At 42.9% G+C, this 17,652-nt stretch overlaps 1 protein-coding gene across 1 annotated transcript in view; it reads left to right on the top strand.

Annotated features, from left to right (window-relative positions):
- Positions 1-2,836: 2,836 nt before the first annotated feature.
- LOC306937148 (uncharacterized protein) overlaps positions 2,837-17,652 on the top strand; it is a gene marked incomplete at its 5' end in the record, with an annotated part of 88,256 nt that continues 73,440 nt past the window's right edge. The window contains 5 exons of the mRNA XM_079520814.1: positions 2,837-3,157; positions 8,954-9,043; positions 9,423-9,488; positions 10,586-10,645; positions 12,885-12,944. Coding sequence (XP_079376940.1) covers positions 2,837-3,157; positions 8,954-9,043; positions 9,423-9,488; positions 10,586-10,645; positions 12,885-12,944 — 597 coding nt within the window. The remainder of the gene's footprint in view (positions 3,158-8,953; positions 9,044-9,422; positions 9,489-10,585; positions 10,646-12,884; positions 12,945-17,652) is intronic.

Raw genomic sequence — 17,652 nt, 5'->3', positions numbered from 1 at the left:
ACAGGCACGCTGGCCCATCTCTTACTAGAAACAGGCAGCGCTGTTGCACATCGCCGTCAGGCGATGATTATAGTTTATTATGATTCTATCGATCGACCAACTCGATCGCAAAGTTTGCTAAGAGGATGTTTAAAGGAGTGGTGTGCAACTGCAATGTGCACCACTCTATTATGTTTCTATATACTGCAGTGTAACAACTACCCCAAAAGGTGTTCCCGTCCTAAATGGGTTAAGTGTAGTGTGTGTGTGCCCGTATACGAAGGCTAAATGATGTAATTTAGATGGCATATTATCATGTAGACATAGTTTCATTGTACAGATATTCTTCTGTTGGAGTCCCTCTGAAGTGTGTGTGTGTGTGTGTGTGTGTGTGTGTGTGTGTGTGTGTGTGTGTGTGTGTGTGTGTGTGTGTGTGTGTGTGTGTGTGTGTGTGTGTGTGTGTGTGTGTGTGTGTGTGTGTGTGTGTGTGTGTGTGTGTGTGTGTGTGTGTGTGTGTTGCAGGGTTAATAAGTCGTGCGCGCACACTATCTGGTTGCCATGTCCGACGAGGAACGAAGAGAGCTGCAAAAGGTAACATTAAGCAACCAGCAGTACTAGAGGTCCTGGTAGGATAGAAAACCAGCAGTACTAAAGAGGTCCTGCCTGGTAGAATAGAGAATGATTTTACAGGATTAACAGCACCCCTGATCAATTCAATTGTGTTTGGTGTAATTAAATGATAAACATACTAAGTTAATTGTAAATTCAGGTTGGATGTGACTTGGTGTGGTTAGGTTTTAGGCAAGATTTGTGTTGTTTCAAAGATATTCCTTTTTTCTAATTTATTCTTCGTTCTGATAGAGAACAAAAAAGCAATTGTGCTGTTTGGAAATAGCCTGCTTTCCAGCCTGGTTCTGTGAAGTTGTTTTGTCACTTAGAAGTGACGATAAAACAAATTCATGGAACGCAGCGAATCAGGCTGGAACCCAGGCTGGTTTGGAAATACTTTGAATTTTAATCCGATGAACATGGAAAGCCAAAGAACGATAGCAACCTATCTATAGTTGCATATCCGGTCTACAGAGGAGGATACGGAAACAATTCTGATCTGTGAGAATTACCGGATATACTTTGAGTTGGCTGGCCTTAGACACAGATGTGATTTCGTTTTGTTTTTCCCTTTTTTTTTTACGAGCAAATCGTCTATTTTTTGTCCTACACAAAGGTAAAATTCCCATTAACAATGAATAGACGCCCCTCACTTCAGATGGGTGTGATTTTTATATTCACACCAGCAGTAGTGGCAGTAAGTAAAGTGCATGCTTGCTGATTGTTTGAATAGCACCGGTTCACTAGCACTTGAATAAACCGACAGAACTGTAATCCATCGTTCTGTTACAATAGTCATACATATGGTTTAACTGGTTCACAGCCACATGGCGCCAGAGCTCTACTCCTGAAAGTGCCAGCCGTTTTTCTGCATTTCGCATTTCTGCAAATATTTAATTATATCTCTTCATGAGACAACACTGAAGAAATGAACTGCTGCCAACAAAAGTGAGTACACCTTTAAGTGAAAATGTCCAAATTGGGCCCAATATTTTGTGTCAATATTTTGTGTCCACCATTACTTTACAGCACTGCCTTCATCCTCCTGGGCATGGAGTTCACCAGAGCTTCACAGGTTGCCACTGGAATCATCTCCCACTCCTCCATGATGACATCACGGAGCTGGTGGATGTTAGAAACCTTACACTCCACCTTCCGTTTGAGGATGCCCCAGAGATGCTCAATAGGGTTTAGGTCTGGAGACATGCTTGGCCAGTCCATCATCTTTACTCTCAGCTTCCTTAGCAAGGCAGTGGTCATCTTGGAGGAGTGTTTGGGGTCATTATCATGTTGTAATGCTGCCCTGCGGCCCAGTTTCTGAAGGGAAATAGACGGAGTGCTGCCAGCATTGCTGCAGAGGTTAACACCCTGAGCGCACAGGACGAAGTTCTCCGCCCTTTCAATTAGTAAAGCCCAGCGCTCAGGACAGAGATTCACGGTGCACGGTGGCACAGTCGGTAGTGCTGTCGCCTCACAGCTAGAAGGTCCTGGGTTTGATTCCTGCTGGGGACGCTGGGGGCATGTTCCCTCCTCCGAGTCATCAGTGCCCATACCCGAGGTGGGGTTGGCGAAAGGTCCTTTCTGTGTGGAGTTTGCATGTTCTCCCCGTTTCCCCTAGGGTAGGTACCCTCACAAAAACATGTGGTAGTCCTGGTCTCTAAACTACCTCCCCCTGGCCAGCCGGGGCGCCTGATGGAGGGGAAAATAACTGGTCGGAATAACCTGTTCCTTCCACGCACTACGTCTGGCCAGGGAAATTCCCCCCTGTCAGGTGAAAAGAAGCAGCTTGGACTCCTCATGCATAGAAGGAGGCATGAGGTCAGTCCACTGCCCCCCCCAGGTTGGCAGAGGAAGTGTAGCGCCCAGGATTACATTAGATAATTGGCACTGGGTGAAAAAAATGGGTTTCAAAATCGTGGGATAAAAATTATAGAAAAAAAAAAGGACAGATTGATCAAAAGGACGGAGATTATTGATATCAAAACCGATGGCATCGCTCCACAGGCTGGGAGCGTCTGCTGCGCAACATTCAATGTTATTTTCCGGTGGGACGTCATCGAAAATGTGTGTCCCCCCCCCCCCCCCCCCCCCCCATTTTAGCCGACGAGATCGAAAATCTTAAAATGTGAATAACTCTTGATCTAAATCTTTCTGTCCAATTCTAAGAAAATATTGTGTTAGACGGCCCACCGCGGTGGGCCGTCCCAGTGCTGCCAGCACTGGGAATCTACAGTTAATTGAGGGAACCATGAATGCCAACATGTACTGTGACATACTGAAGCAGAGCATGATCCCCTCCCTTCAGAAACTGGGCCGCAGGGCAGTATTCCAACATGATAATGACCCCAAACACACCTCCAAGATGACCACTGCCTTGCTAAAGAAGCTGAGAGTAAAGGCGATGGACAGCATGTCTCCAGACAAACCCTATCGAGCATCTCTGGGGCATCCTCAAACGGAAGGTGGAGTTGTCCACCAGCTCTGTGATGTCATCATGGAGGAGTGTGAGATGATTCCAGTGGCAACCTGTGACGCTCTGGTGAACTCCATGCCCAGGAGGTTGAAGGCAGTGCTGGAAAGTAATGGTGGCCACACATAATATTGACACTTGGGCCCAATTTGGACATTTTCACTTCAACAGGTTCCGTCCATCCGACGTGTCCACACATCCTAGGAATCCAACTGACGGGTTGCAATGACGTGTGTACACGTCCTAGCGCATCTTCAATGATATCAGGCGAGAGAATAATATTCTGAATTCTTTCCTTTTTTAATTTTTGACTCTTCGTTCATATTAGCGTCCCGTTCACTTAGCTGTTAGCACTGCAGAAAATGCCTCGTCTCTCCTAATCCAGGGCTGTGTTTTTAGTTATTTTGATAACCAAGCTGTACACTGACTACTTTACATAGTATCAAAGTGTAATTTCTTCAGTGTTGTGTTGTCTAATAATCGAGATATGATTATTTGTTTGCAGAAATGCGAGGGGTGTACTCACTTTTGTGAGATACTTTACGTAGACACTTCGTCATTGTACAGAATACAGATATTCTACTGTTAGACGGATGTTATGTTATTAGCTTACTTATGTCTTGTTCTTGTGTGTGTGTGTGTGTGTGTGTGTGTGTGTGTGTGTGTGTGTGTGTGTGTGTGTGTGTGTGTGTGTGTGTGTGTGTGTGTGTGTGTGTGTGTGTGTGTGTGTGTGTGTGTGTGTGTGTGTGTGTGTGTGTGTGTGTGTGTGTGTGTTTAAGAGAGTGAGCGATGCCGATGAGGAGCAGGAAATAATCGATAATTATTCTGCCCATTTCGTTCGGGAGCGGGCATATCTCGATCGGATGCAGAAAGAACTAAATCAAGGGAGGGAAACACATTTAACCCAGAAACAAATCCATCAGAACCGGTCTCGACTCGCTAAAGACCTGGCAATGCTAAAAGAAAAGCAGCGATATCTCGATGACAGTCGGGAGGAGAACAAATCTACTCCTAGGATTTCCTAGGATTTACACTCTCGAAGATGTATTTTCGATAAAATACATCTACGAGAGTCTAAATCTGCTGTTTACCGCAGTGCGTCCTGCCGGCCGATATGAACTTTTCAAATATTTACGCTCCCCGACACATTTGACGGCAAATAAACACCTACAAAAGTGTCACTTACCATGATGGAACTTATAAGTTCCATCTTCTGTCCACTGGACAGCTGCCATATTGTATCAGGATGAAGTGGGAGGGATTAGGAAAGTTACCAGGCTGTCACTCAGACTTCGAGTGAACAAATGGAGAGGCGTCTAACATTATTCAGCGTGGGACCCGCCTTCTAACCTTTCAACCATGAAAAAATGACCCAAAAAAAAGAAATCAAGAATGAAATTAGACATTTGCAATTGGGAAAAAAAATACTTTTTATTCAAAACTAGAAAAACATTAAGCAACTAGCAGTATTAGAGGTCCTGGTAGGATAGAAAACCAGCAGTACTAAAGAGGTCCTGGCTGGTAGAATAGAGAATGATTTTACAGGATTAACAGCACCCCTGATCAATTCAATTGTGTTTGGTGTAATTAAATGATAAACAAAGTTAATTGTAAATTCAGGTTGGATGTGACTTTGTGTGGTTAGGGGTTAGGCAGGATTTGTGTTGTTTCAAAGATATTCCTTATTGTATTTATTCTTCGTTCTAACAAAAAAGCAGTAGTGCTGTTTGGAAATAGCCAATAGTTTCCAGCCTGGTTCTGTGAAGTTGTTTTGTCACTTCGAAGTAACAACAAAACAACTTCACGGAAGGCAGCGAAGCAGGCTGCAAACCAGGCTAGTTTGGAAATACTTTGAACTTGAATCCGATGAACATGGAAAGCCAAAGGACAGTTGCAAGCCCATACTGTATATGTACTGTTGTTGTTGTCGTCCAAAGATAGCAACCTATCTATTGTTGCATATCCGGGCTCCGAGGAGGATACGGAAACGATTCTGATTGTGTGTGAGAATTACTGGATATAGTTTGATTAGGCTGGCCTTAGACCGGATGCATTAGATAATATCTGAATAGAAACCAAGATGATGGGGTTGACTGGTCAGAAAGAAATTAAATGCTGATCAAAACTTTACTTTTATGTGTACTTTGGTTTATGATCCATACTGTGTGTGTAATAGTTGTTACTATGAAAATACATAAGACTGCACAGCTTTATTTAAGTAATATTACACTGCGATACCTTTCTGAACTCTCCATGCGGGCGAGTTCCTATGGTACCAAAGGCGTGTATTAATGACGTTAAAGAACACCCTCTCGCGTAATATTGCAATTATACAACCTTTACCCTTAACACTAAGATAATCGCTGAAAAATAATAATCTTTCAATGACGGATGTAATCACTAAGACCACAATTGTCCCAAGAAACTAGCTAGCCTAGCCACGAGTCTGCTGCGCTCTGAGAGAAAAGCACGGCTGAATTGTTTGTTTTGATTAGCCGGTGAAATAACGTGATTATTTCAACGGCTAGAAGCTGTTTCAACTAATCAGATTGCTTCCTCAAAACGACCTGTTGTATAATTGTACTTACAATGTTAAAACCTCAGAGAAATCGCTGTGGTTTTGTGCTATCGAAAATGGTATCGAATATCAATACTTGTCCATATATCGTTGAAGTTTGAAATCCAGTATTGTGACAACACTACAACAAACATGTCATTTTTGTCTCCACCAGGCCGAAGGCATGGGGAGAGAGTATTTGTTTGCACTCCGTCCGTGTGTGTGTGCGTGTGTGCGTCCTTCCTTCCGTCCGTCTGTTACCAGCTAATCTCCGGCACCGTTAACCCGGTCGATGCCAAACTTTGCACACACACTCCCTGGATGCCAACGATGAACCTCTGCCCCACATTTTCCAGAACGGCCTGTTATAGCGCCACCATGAGGCAGCTTTTCACAGTTTTTACCTAAAACTGCACCGATCTGCATGAAACGTTGCATGCACACTCCCTAGAGGCCAAGGACAAAGTGTTGACCTGCATTTTCCGCATCTGCCTTTTATAGCGCCACCAGGAGGCCGACTTTTGTAAAACAATTTATTTGATATTACTCCTCCAGATTCTGTCCAAAAATCTCACAAATCGTTACACACTATCTCTATAGTCATGTGCTCAAGTCGGAGCTGTCCGATATTTCATATTCCATCCTAATTGGCTATAATTAGCTTTCACAGTTTGCACGATTGCCCCGTTTTGAACAAAAGCCTCAAATCATGAACGCAGCATGCAATTTACGTGAAATCTTTCACACATTTTCTTACTAGGCTGAGGAATATATCCCACCCTTTTCACATTGGCCTGTTATAGCGCCACCAACAGGTTGATTTTTGCAAAACACATTTTTGGAACAAAATGCCTCAAAAAGATGTTTATATTAATCCTAAACATTTTGCCAAACATCTCACACAGTCCTATCCTCCTGGTGGAGACCTGTGCCCAGAAGGGCACGTTTTCTAGTTGGAGCTGCAGTTGACCCACACGCATCTTTTGAGACCAACCGTGGGCAGATCGTGGTCTTATAGCAGCAATATAGTCTTGTGTAGCCAGACAACTATTCCACGATCTCCAAATGCTATATAGAGTCTGGAACTACAGCTCCCGAAATCCGTGTAAGGAAGCTGCCGTTTCCGTTCACGAAAATATATTTTAAAATATCTTTAGAGCTTATTTTTTTATTTCCTTTTCTGCTAAGCAGCAAGCTATATATGCTTAGATGATTTATATTTATATTAGGATAAATCTGCGCGACTGTAAACGAAACGGAAGTGGTGAGGAGGCTCCACTTCCGCTTTATATTTTACCCATGACAGCTCTTCCATGGCTCCAGACCAGGGGTGCCCACACTTTTTTTACTTGAGAGCGACCTTTAAAATGACCAGCTCAACATGATCTACCCACCCAAAAAAACAAACAAAAAAACTGAGCTTTGGAATAGCGGCGCTGGTGTTACATATAGACAAACACACTTAGAAAGTGAAATAGTGGGCGAAAAAGCCTTCCTCCCATTCTGTATGGAAGTGGTAGGTTTCTGGGTTCTTTATAATGCTACTGACTCTGGAAAACAAAGCATTTCCCTACATTTAGAGGCCTTGAAGGGGTCTGACAGGCCCTTCTTGATGTCAATTAATCAAGTCACCTTAAAGGAGAATTCCATGCTAGAAGGCTTTCTTACCTTTCTTACCTTTCTTTGTAGTTGTTACGTCCCCACCAAAGAGGTCCAGGTGTTTTTTTTGTGCAAAAGCTCCTTATTGGCTATTTCCCTTACCATAAGCGCTCAATGAATTGCATTGAATTGAATGGGGCTAATGTTGTGCTAATTTTCTTATTTCCATCGAAATAAGTAGTAAACTGTGCCGCTTGGGATATTATTTACATTATGAAGAGAGGATATATACAAACAAATTATAATTTTGAGCGATGGAAATAAGCGAATTAGCACAACACCCCATAGCCCCATTCAATTCCCATTCAATGCAATTCATTTAGGGCTTATGGTAAGGGAAATAGCCAATAAGGAGCTTTTGCACAAAATAACACCTGGACCTCTTTGGTGGGGACGTAACAACTAAAAAAAAAAAAGGTAAGAAAGCCTTCTAGCATGGAATTCTCCTTTAAGTGGCAGATGCCTAAAAGATGGGTTTTTATATTTGAATTACAATTCTTTAGGGGTATGTCATGTGGTCTACCTGCACAGCCTCTGTGATCTACTGGTACAGTGGACTGGACTCATCCACTGCTAGTTAAATGCACTCTGCATTTTGTATTCTGCTGTTTGGTCCTTACATGCGTATCTGCGGACGAACAGGTACTCAATCGGATGATAAGACAAATGATGCGGGATGCAGACGATCGACATCAACAGGTGATGTAACAGGGTAGAAAACCAGCAGGACTAGAGGTCCTGGGATAGAAAACCAGCAGTACTAAAGAGGTCCTGGCTGGTAGAATAGAGAATGATTTTACAGGATTAACAGCACCCCTGATCAATTCAATTGTGTTTGGTGTAATTAAATGATAAGCAAAGTTAATTGTAAATTCAGGTTGGATGTGACTTGGTGTGGTTAGGGTTTAGGCAGGATTTGTGTTGTTTCAAAGATATTCCTTTTTTTAAATGTATTCTTCGTTCTGATAGAGAACAAAAAAGCAGTTGTGCTGTTTGGAAATAGCCTGGTTTCCAGCCTGGTTCTGTGAATTTGTTTTGTCACTTAGAATTGACAAAAAAACGAATTCACGGAACGCAGCGAATCAGCAAATGGGAACGTAGGCGTGGCCATGGCTGTTCTGAGTGACAGGCACGCTGGCCCAGCTCTTACTAGAAACAGGCAGCGCTGTTGCACATTGCCGTCAGGCGATGATTATAGTTTATTATTATATGTGATTCTATCGATCGACCAACTCTATCGCAAAGTTTGCTAAGAGGATGTTTAAAGGAGTGGTGTGCAATGTGCACCACTCTAGTGTGTGTGTGCCCGTATACGAAGGCTAAATAATGTAATTTAGATGGAATATTATGTAGACATTTATAGTTTCATTGTACATATATTCTACTGTTAGACGGATGTTGTGTTCTTAGCTTACTTGTTCTTGTCTTGTTCTTGCTCACTGTAAGTCCCTCTGGGGGGTGTGTGTGTGTGTGTGTGTGTGTGTGTGTGTGTGTGTGTGTGTGTGTGTGTGCGTGTGTGCGTGTGTGCGTGCGTGCGTGCGTGCGTGCGTGCGTCTCTCTCTCTCTCCCCCCCCCCCCCCCGGACAGGAGACGGAGGCGGACGCGGACAAACAGGTACTCAATCAGATGATAAGACAAACGATGCTTACTTGTTCTTGTCTTGTTCTTCCCCCGGACAGGAGGAGGAGGAGGCGGCGGAGGCGGCGGAGGCGGCGGCGGAGGCGGCAGCGGAGGCGGCGGCGGATGCGGCGGCGGATGCGGAATATTATGTAGACATTTATAGTTTCATTGTACATATATTCTACTGTTAGACGGATGTTATGTTCTTAGCTTACTTGTTCTTGTCTTGTTCTTGCTCACTGTAAGTCCCTCTGGTGTGTGTGTGTGTGTGTGTGTGTGTGTGTGTGTGTGTGTGTGTGTGTGTGTGTGTGTGTGTGTGTGTGTGTGTGTGTGTGTGTGTGTGTGTGTGTGTGTGTGTGTGTGTGTGTGTGTGTGTGTGTGTGTGTGTGTGTGTGTGTGTGTGTGTGTGTGTGTGTGTGTGTGTGTGTGTGTGTGTCTCTCTCTCTCTCTCTCTCTCTCTCTCTCTCTCTCTCTCTCTCTCTCTCTCTCTCTCTCTCTCTTCCCCCCCCCCCCCCCCCCCCCGGACAGGAGAAGGAGGAGGAGGAGTTTTTGGATCAAGAATTGCTGGAGGACCTGTGGCAGAATATGTCCCAGGTAATCCTGGTAGGATAGAAAACCAGCCGGCAGATATGGCAGCTTTTACTCTGAAATCCGGGGGCTTTTGTTCCGTACAAAAACCGGGAGGCATAATGTTGCTTGCTTACCTCGCTATGATTACGATCGAGTCTCTCTAGAAGCGTTAATATTCCGGGCGAGAGGCATGTTGAAGTCAGAAATGAAAACGGAAGTATAGCCATCTGGTCAAAACCACAGAGAGCTCCAGTCCCTAGATTACGCGCAACGAGCATTTCTTTCTGAGCTCTAAACTGGGAAGTGAACGGCATGGCGCATGTGTGAAAAGCAAGGAGCACATTGCAGAAGGATAGGCCAACCCAAAAAAAAGAGAAAAATCCGAATATATTTTATATATATTTGATATCAATGAAAAAGCACTAGGACTTGTGTACACATCGCAATCAGTTGGTTGGATTAGCTAGGACGGCTCCACACGTTGTACGGACGGAATGTGTAAATTGTAGGCATGTAACGATTCACTCAACTCACGATACGATTCGTATCACGATATAAGGTTCACGATACGATTTTTCACGATATTAAAAGAAAAAATATATTTTAAAGAGAAATTACCGTTTTTTAAATTTTATATAATTTATCTTCCCCCCTGAGATTTTTTATTTAACTACATTGCAAAAGTAGCATTACTTTTGACAGTGCAGAAACATAATTGCCTTCCTTGATGAGTATCAACGACCATCATCACCTGGGCACAGTCACAGACACACACAGCTCCCCTCTACAGTGCTCTACTACTGAAAGTGACTATCATTTCTCTCCAAAAGCACTTGAATATGATGGAATATGACTAAAGCTCACATTTCACATTACACACTAGCCCCCCTAAAAAAAAAGATTTCAATGAATCGATTCATATCGTCGGGATTAATATCGATATATATCGATATACGATATATCGTTACTTGCCTAGTAAATTGTAATGTTTTGTTCTTGCTTAATGTAAGTCACTCTGAATTAAGAGTGTCTGCCAAATGCTTAGTGTGTGTGTATGTGTGTGTGTGTGTGTGTGTGTGTGTGTGTCTCTCTCCCCCCCCCCCCCCCCCCCCCCCGGACAGGAGGCGAAGGAGGTGAAGGAGGCACGAGTAAAACAAGAATTGCCGGGGAAGCTGTACCAGGTAACTTTAAGCTAGAGGTCCTGGTAGGATAGAAAACCAGCCCTACTAAAGAGTTCCTGGCTGGTAGAATAGAGAATTATTTTACAGGATTAACAGCAAACAGGCAGAAAAGCAGTAGTGCTGTTTGGAATGGATGTTATGTTCTTAGCTTACTTATGTGTTGTTTTTGCTTAATGTATGTCACTCTGAATTAAGAGCGTCTGCCAAATGCTTAACACAATCAGCGCCGGGATTTCTTTCAAAATAGAAGCTCGGGTGCTGGGCAGATATGGCAGCTTTTACTCTGAAATCCAGGGGCTTTTGTTCCGTACAAAAACCGGGAGGCATAATGTTGCTTGCTTACCTCGCTATGATTACGATCGAGTCTCTCTAGAAGCGTTAATATTCCGGGCGAGAGGCATGTTGAAGTCAGAAATGAAAACGGAAGTATAGCCATCTGGTCAAAACCACAGAGAGCTCCAGTCCCTAGATTACGCGCAACGAGCATTTCTTTCTGAGCTCTAAACTGGGAAGTGAACGGCATGGCGCATGTGTGAAAAGCAAGGAGCACATTGCAGAAGGATAGGCCAACCCAAAAAAAAGAGAAAAATCCGAATATATTTTATATATATTTGATATCAATGAAAAAGCACTAGGATTTGTGTACACATCGCAATCAGTTGGTTGGATTAGCTAGGACGGCTCCACACGTTGTACGGACGGAATGTGTAAATTGTAGGCATGTAACGAGTCACTCAACTCACGATACGATTCGTATCACGATATAAGGTTCACGATACGATTTTTCACGATATTAACTCTTTGAGAGTTTCAAGGATTTCTATATAGTTTTTAGACTTCTCTATGGCAGAATGGCGTTTTTGAATGATTTATTGAAAATTCTCTGCTGTGAATGTGTGACAACGAAAGACCTTCAGAGAAAGCTTGGCTTGTCTGCTTCCAGGAAAAAAATGAACTGAGTTGATAAAATGTTTAGTTTTTGTGTTGGAAGCCATTTAAAAGAGCCTGCATTTACACTGGGTAGTGTTTCTAGGACAACAAAAAAAGTTATGACCGGTTGAAGTTTTATTTTCTAAATAACTTTTTTTCTGCTGGGCGTACATAGCCATGCAATATCTCATTTTAAAGGGTGAGTTGTCTAGTTCAATTAAAATAAAATAAAAAGTTTCTCACATGTACCACTGTAGATATTTTGCCATCTATAAATAGCATGGTCAGTCATGATCAATCTGACCTATCCAGCTAAAAGTCCCCCTAGCTCTGAAATGGAACATCATATAAACTCAATTCTTTTTTGGGGTAAAATTAGACATTCTAACGCACATTTTGATATATACCATGTTTACATAGTCTTACCAGTACCGTGTCTATTCATGCATGTATCTCAAAAACCTGTTGTGAAGAAACAGTTTTGATAAAAAACTCATCCAAGGACATGGTTTTGATATGACTTTGTGCCCATGATATGTATCAAAATATAGACTTGAATGTATACTGTATTATAACAAAAAAATTGGGTTCTTACCATCTACCGTTACAGAGTAAATCACAGTTGAAACTCGCTTAGTCAAACCATAAACCTCAGAATAGTGAACAAAATAGCCATGACAGGTCTAACTCATTGTAAAAGCTTGTCTTTTATTTTTTATGACTACTAACATAATACAATTATAATAAATATTACAGAAAATAATACGATTTTTCACGATATTAAAAGAAAAAATATATTTTAAAGAGAAATTACCGTTTTTTAAATTTTATATAATTTATCTTCCCCCCTGAGATTTTTTATTTAACTACATTGCAAAAGTAGCATTACTTTTGACAGTGCAGAAACATAATTGCCTTCCTTGATGAGTATCAACGACCATCATCACCTGGGCACAGTCACAGACACACACAGCTCCCCTCTACAGTGCTCTACTACTGAAAGTGACTATCATTTCTCTCCAAAAGCACTTGAATATGATGGAATATGACTAAAGCTCACATTTCACATTACACACTAGCCCCCCTAAAAAAAAAGATTTCAATGAATCGATTCATATCGTCGGGATTAATATCGATATATATCGATATACGATATATCGTTACTTGCCTAGTAAATTGTAATGTTTTGTTCTTGCTTAATGTAAGTCACTCTGAATTAAGAGTGTCTGCCAAATGCTTAGTGTGTGTGTGTGTGTGTGTGTGTGTGTGTCTCTCTCCCCCCCCCCCCCCCCCCCCCCCCCCCGGACAGGAGGCGAAGGAGGTGAAGGAGGCACGAGTAAAACAAGAATTGCCGGGGAAGCTGTACCAGGTAACTTTAAGCTAGAGGTCCTGGTAGGATAGAAAACCAGCCCTACTAAAGAGTTCCTGGCTGGTAGAATAGAGAATTATTTTACAGGATTAACAGCAAACAGGCAGAAAAGCAGTAGTGCTGTTTGGAATGGATGTTATGTTCTTAGCTTACTTATGTGTTGTTTTTGCTTAATGTATGTCACTCTGAATTAAGAGCGTCTGCCAAATGCTTAACACAATCAGCGCCGGGATTTCTTTCAAAATAGAAGCTCGGGTGCTGGGCAGATATGGCAGCTTTTACTCTGAAATCCAGGGGCTTTTGTTCCGTACAAAAACCGGGAGGCATAATGTTGCTTGCTTACCTCGCTATGATTACGATCGAGTCTCTAGAAGCGTTAATATTCCGGGCGAGAGGCATGTTGAAGTCAGAAATGAAAACGGAAGTATAGCCATCTGGTCAAAACCACAGAGAGCTCCAGTCCCTAGATTACGCGCAACGAGCATTTCTTTCTGAGCTCTAAACTGGGAAGTGAACGGCATGGCGCATGTGTGAAAAGCAAGGAGCACATTGCAGAAGGATAGGCCAACCCAAAAAAAGGAGAAAAATCCGAATATATTTGATATATATTTGATATCAATGAAAAAGCACTAGGACTTGTGTACACATCGCAATCAGTTGGTTGGATTAGCTAGGACGGCTCCACACATTGTACGGACGGAATGTGTAAATTGTAGGCATGTAACGATTCACTCAACTCACGATACGATTCGTATCACGATATAAGGTTCACGATACGATTTTTCACGATATTAAAAGAAAAAATATATTTTAATCAGCGGCACTCCCATTGGGGTCCAATCACCCAGAAGCGAACGGTACATAATACAGCAGTGCATTAAAATGCGATCTAAAAGCACTATAACCTACTTTATGTTTAAAAAGGCAGCAGCGCTTCACCGCTTATGTAATGTGCACCCATGTATAAATACAACAATCATCCAGAAGAGCGTTAAAATTTAATCTAAAAGCACGCTAATATGTTTTAGCAGCATTTATGTATCAGAAATTATGTTGTACAGGTGGAAACCTTTAAACTTGCAGAGTGACTTGTAGATCGCTTGATGGCGATCTGCAACACTGCTGCCTGCTTCTAGTAAGAGCCAGAGCCATAGAGTAAGACAGAGTTACGACAACTCTGTTCACTTCATGGGGTCAGTCCAATGGCGGCTCTTCTACATAGACCAGTCTATTGGCGAAGAGCATAGCCGGAAGACCGGAAGTTGGCAGAAGTCACTGGACTTAGGCAGCAGCCCAGTTTTAATTAGCTTAAATCCGTTTTATTTTATATCATTTTTTGTAATAGTACAACATAAACATTACAGAGACTTTGTTGTCACTGTACAAAAGTTTAAAACATTGTCATGTTGCACACATGCCTAAAATTGATGATATTTGCGCCACCCTCGTTGAAAACAATGCATTTCAAACTCCCGCTTGTCACTCTCCAGGCTGCATGAACAGCGCCCGGGCACTCAGTTTTCTTCCCCCTCAATGTCATACTCTATGGCTCGTAAGAGCAGCACTTAAAGACCCAAATGGGTACGTCGGCCGTGGCCACACCTAACGTACGCATTTGCTGTCCGAACTGAAAGCAAGCCTTGCAGACTGCTTGTGCCGCAGACTGCTGCAGGGCCTCCTTCAGTGTTGCATAACAGTGACATCACTGTCGAATGAATCCTTGGTATCTTTAGAACCAGCTTCGGCCAGGCTTCGGCATGCAGTCTGTGTCGAGTCCTTTATATCTTTATCCTAACTTCGGCGTGTGTTCTGTGTCGCTAGTACAAGCTGTATTTTCTCACGCTTATGAAACACTAAACAGGATCCTTATTGCATGTCAACAAGTACAACTATCAGATTGTAACCCAGTTTACCCAGGTAAAGTAGTGAGTCACTCTGCAAGTTTAACCCATTTAGACCTGGTGTGACCTATGTTGTTTTACTACACTCACTCACTCACTCACTCACTCACTCACTCACTCACTCACTCACTCACTCACTCAACTGAACTGAACTGAACTCACGTTCAGGTGGACGTTGATGGTAGAGCTGTTTTTAGCAAGCGAGCAGGGTTTTTGTCTCCACCAGGCCGAAGGCATGGGGAGAGAGTATGTTTTGCACTCCGTCCGTCCGTCCGTGTGTCCGTGTGTCCGTCCGTGTGTCCGTCTGTGAACAGCTAATCTTTTCCAGAACGGCCTGTTATAGCGCCACCAGGAGGCCGCTTTGTGCAAAACAAGTTTTTGGACAGTACACCTACAGATTTTGTCCAAACATCACGCAAATTGGTACACAGTCTCTCTAGAGCCATTCAACCAAACGGGTCTTTCAGATTTCTCAGACTCCATCCTGATTGGCTAAGATTGGCTTCCAAAGTTCGCAGGAGTGTTCAGTTTCAAACAAAATGCTGCAAATCATGAACACATTGTGTGATTTCCGTGAAATTGCGCACGCACATTCCCACTAGGCCGAGGAAGAAATGCCACGTGAAAATTTTCAACTCAGCCTCATGGTGGCGCTATAACTGGCCGAAAAGTGTTTTTACCTCCAACTGCACGGATTTGTGGATAACTTTGTATGCCAACTCCCTAGAGGCCAAGGAAAAACCTTTGCCTGGAATTTTTCACATCTGCTCTTTATAGCGCCATCAGGAGGCCGACATATGTAAAACACATTTTCTAATATTACTCCTTCAGATGTTATCCAAATTTCACGCAAATCGGTACACATGCTCTCCATAGTCATGTAATCCACCTTCATTGCCTACGATTGGCTTCTAAACTTTTCAGGAGTAGCCCGCTTGGTACCCGTTTTGTACAAATCACACACACTCATATCAATGTTCCCTCTAATTTTTTTTCGGTCTGAGCAAACACTCAACCCTCCTGAGCAGACATACGTCACCTGCCGTGAGCCCGGGCCGTGACGGTTAGTTGATAAGCGGCGGTTTGTAAAAAATCGGAGAATCTTAATTTCCCTCAATGTCTAACATAAAAATCTAAACATTTAGCTGATACACAGAAATAATACAAAAAGGCATATTATATTGCTTAACCAAATATTTATTTGACCATTGAATTGATTGACGATACAGAGCAAAGTCCTCCCTCCCTCTTCTCTCCCCCCCCCCCTCTCTCTCTCCCCCTCCTTCCATCCCTCTCTCCCTAAACCTCTTTTTCCAGACTCCTCTGGTCTGGTCTTAGCTCTTACTTAGTCCTTTCTGTTAGTCTGTGTGAACACTACACATGAGAACACTGCATCAGAATTCACAACACCTGCACATCAGAACACCTGCACTGTGCACATCAGAACACTACACATGAGAACAGTCAGAACACTGCATCAGAATTCACAACACCTGCACATCAGAACTAACCGACTCCGCCAGATGGGGCAGCAGAGAGTACACTGGGTTCCCCCCTCCTGCTCCCATCTGGGAACTCTCAGGCAGACTTGATGCCCGGCCACAAAATGGCCTGGCCAATCAGCAGCAGCTTCTAGCAGCTTCTAGCAGCTTCTAGCAGCAGCTTCTAGCTTCTAGCAGCTTCTAGCAGCAGCTTCTAGCTTCTAGCTGCTGCTGATTGGCCAGGCCGTTTTGTGGCCGGGCATCAAGTCTGCCTGAGAGTTCCCAGATGGGAGCAGGAGGGGGGAACCCAGTGTACTCTCTGCTGCCCCATCTGGCGGAGTCAGGTTACATCAGAACACCTGCACATCAGAACACTACACATGAGAACACTGCATCAGAATTCACAACACCTGCACATCAGAACACTGCACATCAGAAAAGAGTCACTTGTTTACTCCTCTGTTAAAATAAATAAAATAATCCAAAGGCAGCTCACACCTCTGGTCTGGTTTTAGGCTCTTAGTCCTTTCTGTTAGTCTGTGTGCACACTGCACATCAGAAAAGAGTCACTTGTTTTACTCCTCTGTTCTTCAAAAAATAAATAAAATAAAAAATAAAAGAATCCATGGGCAGCTCTTTCTCCTCTGGTCTGGTCACACTGCACATCAGAAAAGAGTCACTTGTTTACTTTGCTCCTCAAAAAAGAAAAGAGAAAAAAAAGTAATCCAAAGTCAGCAGAAGCCACTTCTCTGGTCTGGTCCGCTTCTTCTGGGAAACAGAGTACAATAGAATAGAGTAATTAGTAATTAATCTTCTAACATAAGATTTTTGCCCAGTTGAAAACACATGTTTGTGTTACTGTTAATACTGTAGTCTTGAAACTGTCTTGGTCTGGAAAATACAAACATGACTAAACAAAATTATGTTAATATTAGCAGTTCTACAACTGATAAAAACAAGCTCTTAATGATTCAGATGATAATTCCTAATGAGTGACAGACAGTATAACACACACATATCTGATCAGGAACTAATGTTACCTTATTTTTCCCGTCTGTCCTTCTCAGTTCTCCAGTGGTTGTACACTTTGTCCAGGCTGATGGTGGTGGCACCGTCTTTGTCTGCTTGCAGCCTTGACTTGATTCGCATCAACTCGTCTAGATGTTCCACTTGAAGACGATTTCTTTATGTTGTTTTGATACGATTCATCAAGCTAAACCCTCTTTCACAGTCTGCACTGGATGCTTGAAATGTCCCACAAATGTCCACAAGCTGTGAGATGTTGCTCAGCTCCTCACATCTAAGTGTTGCAGCCACCATCTGTGC

The sequence above is a fragment of the Electrona antarctica genome (assembly GCF_951216825.1).
Source record: "Electrona antarctica genome assembly, chromosome: 14".
In the NCBI taxonomy this organism is placed as follows: domain Eukaryota; kingdom Metazoa; phylum Chordata; class Actinopteri; order Myctophiformes; family Myctophidae; genus Electrona; species Electrona antarctica.
The sequence above is the reverse complement of the archived record's forward strand: the minus strand, read 5'-3'. Positions and strand labels throughout refer to the sequence as shown.